The sequence below is a fragment of the Lygodium microphyllum genome, chromosome 18 (genome assembly GCF_053477565.2).
Source record: "Lygodium microphyllum isolate KBCC chromosome 18, Lygodium_microphyllum_v1.1.10, whole genome shotgun sequence".
Classification (NCBI taxonomy): Eukaryota; Viridiplantae; Streptophyta; class Polypodiopsida; order Schizaeales; family Lygodiaceae; genus Lygodium; species Lygodium microphyllum.
This window is the reverse complement of record NC_141152.1, coordinates 120,326,282-120,331,655: the sequence shown is the minus strand read 5'-3', so window position 1 is coordinate 120,331,655 and position 5,374 is coordinate 120,326,282. Positions and strand designations below refer to the sequence as shown.

The 5,374-nt window shown below is 38.2% G+C and overlaps 1 protein-coding gene across 1 annotated transcript; it reads left to right on the top strand.

Moving 5' to 3' along the window:
• Positions 1–4,245: 4,245 nt before the first annotated feature.
• Positions 4,246–4,602, top strand: LOC148021313 (uncharacterized). The gene has a single exon (XM_087698237.1). It carries the CDS (start codon positions 4,246–4,248, stop codon positions 4,600–4,602), a length of 357 nt encoding a protein of 118 aa, XP_087554363.1.
• The last annotated feature ends 772 nt before the right edge of the window (positions 4,603–5,374 follow it).

The following is a 5,374-nucleotide window of genomic DNA, read 5'->3' as shown; positions in this document are numbered from 1 at the left end:
CACGTCTATCCGCGCGTCTAAATTGCAGGAAAAATGTGCGTCTATAATCGTCAAAAAATTGCAGAGTATACGCCTCTATAGACGCAAAATATGAATATATCTACTTTTTTATAAATATGATTATATATTTACGGAGCGCGTCAATAGGCGCATCTATATTTGTGTCTGTTTTCGCGTCTATATGCGCGTGTAGTTTTCACTATAAGCGCTCTTATAGACGCGAAATTTTAGACGCGCTACTAGACGCGGTAATAAACATGCCCGACATTTTTGAACACAATTCAAATATTGCGTCTACAATCGCGTCTATGGAGCCTTTTTGTTGTAGTGATCACTCTAAATGGGGAGAAGAAAGAGTGTTTTGGGAGATCTAATGCTTGGAGATTTGTTCTCAGTAGTCCTCCTAGACAAGGATTTTGATTATCTTCTCAGGTTCTATCAATACACAGTGCTTTGATTCATTGAGCTTTGTCTTTATCTTGTGTACCTCTTGTCTATTCTTTTTCTTCTCTTCTATCTTCTATTATCTACTTCTTGCTCTCTCTGATCCCCAGTGGATACAACCTTTCGACTAAGACTCCTCCGGCATCGGCAATGTTGATCAATCTATAAAGGGCTGAAGAGTTTTCCAACCAAATTAGGGAAGTCCTTATCTAAATACTTTTTATAACTCAATTCCACACTTTGCACTTTTGCTAAACTAGTAACTCCTTATAAAGACCAGCTACCTCCAATCTTCTTTGACACCAACACTTGAATTGATCTAGTGGCTATAGTTCATCTTCATTTGCCATGTGTTCTCCTTGCCATGCTCCTATAGTGTATTTAAAGGATGAGATTGAATAGGAAAAGCTATTCATGTTTGTGCAAACTTCTTATTCTTTCCTTCTTTATTTTTTCCATTGGGAGAGAGAGGATGAGAGAGAGGGTGAGATTCAGAACAAGGTAGTGAGAGTGTGAGCGTGACAGAGACCAAGTAATGAAGCCTCCTTTCTTCTCTCTAGTGCTCTATCATATCTATATCCATGCTTCTATTTTGCATACAAAGATTATAGAGTTTTGTGGGATGAAGAGAGTGTAATGTGTATCTTTAGTACTCGAAGAAAGACATGCATTCTGACTACAAATGGATCATAGTGTTCCCCCTTGTGCAAGAGACTAGGTGAGAGATAGCTATTGTACTTTGTGATCAAAGCTTCTAAATCAATAGAAGTGCACTCAAAGTTGTGTTGTTGACCACATGTTGCCTAATAATAGATAATTGCTATTTTGCATAAATGGCTTCACCATCTCTGCGAATGAGAATTGTGTAACATCAACAATTTGGATGTTACTAACTTCAATTATGGACGAAGCAGATAAAAGATGTTATTATTGAAAATAAGTAAATAAGGTCCATAAGAGACATAGATACAAAACTAGCAGATATGACTGAAGATGATTGGTCAAAGAAAGATAAATTCACTAAATCCACTATTAGGCTACACTTGGTAGAATTTTTGTATTTTATACTTGTGAATGAGACCACTACACATGACTTATGGAAGAAGCTATGTGATGCTTATGAGAAAGGAAGTGTCTATAATAGGGTATATCTCATGAAAACGTTAGTTCAAGAAAGCAATCTTGTAATCAATCCTTTGGACTCTATTAATTTCATCTTTTGCATATTTACATATCCAATACATTTGTGCCATATTTCAATATCTGCACAACCACTCTTTTGCATTTAACATACATAGTAGCATTCAAAGCAAGAATTCCTGCATATAAAGTAAACATGTGACAAACTACTTTCTTTTGCAAATCAACCTACACTTATCATTAAAATATTCCACAAATTAGCATTTTGCATCAAATTGGACCTGCATTTCTTTCTCTACCAACAAACACTAAATTCTTTGTGATGGATTGTACATGTAATATATATGATAGACTCCTTGTCTACTATCAAATGTGAACCATCATGCAAGGACAAGGAAACTTTTCTAATGTGTGGAATTGGGTGGCATGAATCATCACCCATCTACACATGACCTAGATTTTGTAAATCATATATCTCTCCAAGCCATTTAGCATGGCTAGTCATATGATTAGAAACACCTAAATCAATATACCATATGTCATCATGTATCCCCTTTTTTGTAACAACATTCATCATATACTGCAAAACAAATGCATGCTCATTTTGGTCTTTATTCTTTTGTGAGGACAATACATAATTTCCTTGGTACAGCTCTTATCACTAGGGATGTCATCCTTCTTAGCATTAAAATGGGCCACAATATTAACTATTTTGCTACAATAATAACAAACAATACAAGAATTGCTAGAATCTCTATTATACCATCCATGTCTTCCTCTAGAGCTCCCCTTGCCTCTAAATTTTTCACTATCTTCTGAAACATGGATATCATCAAACTATTGATTTAACATATTTTGATGGTTTTCACCAGCATCTCCCATAATACAATGGCTTGAAGAGGACTTGCCACATCCCCTTCTTGAAATGATGTAGAATGATTGGACCTATTCACCACCTTTTTCTTATGATTCACCCTACATGTTGATGCCACTAGTGATCATGAGAGAGACCAACTCATCAAAATCAAGAAATGTTTTCATGCATACACAAAAGTAACAAATGATTTCTAAGCCTTTCATTATCAAGGCCATGCAAAGTAGATGATACCAAATGATCATCATCAAGCATTACATCTATGACTGCCAAATCATTTCCAATTCTCCTTACCTTAAAAACATACTCATTGATAAATATTTTTCTTTCTTCAAAGTATTCATCTCTTGCTTAAGCTATGAATATACAGTGTGGTCCATGTTACATGTGAGCTTTTTACATTCCTGACATGTCCCAATATAGGCTTATCAATGACTGCAGATAGCTAATACATCACCTTTTTGTCTTTTGCATTCCATTCTTTCCACGCCTTTAATTCGACCACAGTGGTAGGGCCACTTACCTTAGGCTTACTTTCTTAATCTAAAATAAACTCGAAGGGGCCTTTTCCAATAAATAATTTTGTTACACGAAACTTCAATGATAGGCAGTTGTTCTTATCTAGCCTCTTAATGATGGGGTTTTCATTGTTCTTTAGCATTATCACAAAATTTATACAAAACAACAAGCAAGACTTCTACAACCTTTTATAGCAATTGCATAGCAACACACCAAGAAATCTTTTTATTAAGAAATTGCACTTGCCACACTTGACAGGAGCTTAAATCACCCAATCAAAAACCCGAATAAAAAACTTGGATATCTCTCACCGATACAAGTGAATGAACCATTTGAGATGGTTGGCTGAGACCTCATAGGTCCATTTCCTACTTCTTTGGCAGGCAAAAAATCTATCCTTGTCATGATAGATTATCTAACTAGGTGGTGTGAAGCTCAAGCACTCCTGAATACAAAAGCATCTATAGTTGTGTCAGCTCTTCTCCATAACATCATATTTCATCATGGCTGCCCCAGAACGGAAGAAAGAAAGAGAGATATTATTGTAGACTTACCATATGATACATTAGCTTGCTAAATTGTGAGCCAAAAAGAAAAGAAAGAAAAATATAAATATTGAAAATCATAAGACACCAAGTATCGTACCTAGGTTCAACCTGTTTGCATTTTTGTTCTATGTGGGCAGTATAGTGGAGAGGGGTTTGGAGCAAGAGGAACTTATCTGTAATGCTCTAGTTGGCATGTATAGTCGAGTATAGAAACCTACCAGATGCTGATGCTTGCAAAAATATTCATCTAGACATATTTATTGAGAATACCATGATCTCTATGTATGGCAAGTGTGGAAGCATTGCGAAAGGAGAGATAGTGTTTGATGGCTTATCAAGTCTGGATGTTGTCTCGTGGACTGCACTGCTCACCACTTATGTAGAGCTAGACCAGGGGGGGAGAAGACACTTCAGTTTTACAGACATATGTGGTCGGGCTTCAAGCATGTGGCATTCTAACACAGAAGGATAAAGCCATGGCTGAGACAGGACAGTTGAGCAAAGCAATAGTACTGATCATAGGGCAAGCATTGCATTCGGATGCACAAAGTAAAGGTTGAGCATAGACGACCTCATGCCATTGCTTGGGAGGGTATGATAGAGGTAGCAGAATATCAGCTTGGTGCTAATTTAGTAGATACTTCAAAGTTCAAATGGGGGGACTTGGAGGATGAGCCATAGAAAAGAACAGCTGAGGTGGAAGAATCAACACATCAGAGAATGAGTCCTGTTCATAGAGCTGAATACTCCAACCCTGCCATACATACTCTCTCCTTGGAGCACTCAAACCTTGGTGAGGGTTCTCATCCTGCAATACCTTTTGCTGTTTTTGATGAGATCCAAGAAGGGTCACCTGCAGCACTTGATGGCCTCATGTTCGGAGATCAGCTTCTCAAATTTGGAAGTGTAGAAGGTGGAGATCATCTTCTGCCAAGGCTTGCAAGTGAGGGCCAGATGAATGAAGGCAATGCAATACCTGTTATTGTCATGACACAAGGGATTCAAGTGCACTTAAATGTAACTCCAAGGAGATGGTCGGGTTCTGGTTTCCTCGGGTGCCACATTCAGCCACTTTGATAGTGGTCAAGCAAAAAACTCAAGAATAAGACCCTATATCTAGTAAAATGTTTGTTGAGGAAAAACCAAGTCTCAAGGTTGCAGTGCAGAAATGCCTTCCAGAATTACTTCAAACTTTTACTACTGTCAAAGGCTGATCCATCCTGGATTTAGACATCACAAATATATTTTGCCAAATGTGTCCATAGTTGGTTATTTTTATGCTCTCCGTGCCTTTTGGTTTAGTACTTTTTGGTATTTTAGTTTGGGAGCGTAGTTTGGATGGAAGGACAATAATGGAATCTGCTTTTGTATCGGGTGGAAGGAAACTCAGCCACTAAACATCACTATCAAGCAAGTCTCACGCACGAAAGCAGTAGCAGAGGTCAGCAACAACATTGACCGGCTGTCACATTGCATTGAGGCAAATTGCATTTTTGAAGTCACAGGCAGCAGAGGACCAGAGGACATAGGCTCAGGAGGAGAATGCGGTGGCAGTGGCAGCATCGCCCACTTCAATTTTGGAGTCTGGATGTAGTCTCCTATGGCTACTCGAAAAAGGCTCTCTGTCTTTAAGGAAATGTGGCCTTCCAAGAGCTCGGCCGATGATCATAAGGACGACCAAGCTGACATAATCATAGTGTATTCTCAGCAGGACATGCACGAGTGGTGTCAGAGTGTGCTTTCCTCCTCTGGCAAACATTAAAGCAGTTATTCAATCTAGATAGATTATTGAGAGATTGCTTAAGGGTAACTTCAGCTATTGTAAAATTTGGAAGGCGTAGGTGGAAGA

Bases quoted from the DNA above. Each gene is read 5' to 3' on its own strand.
- LOC148021313 (XM_087698237.1), top strand. From the start codon at position 4,246: ATGAGTCCTGTTCATAGAGCTGAATACTCCAACCCTGCCATACATACT.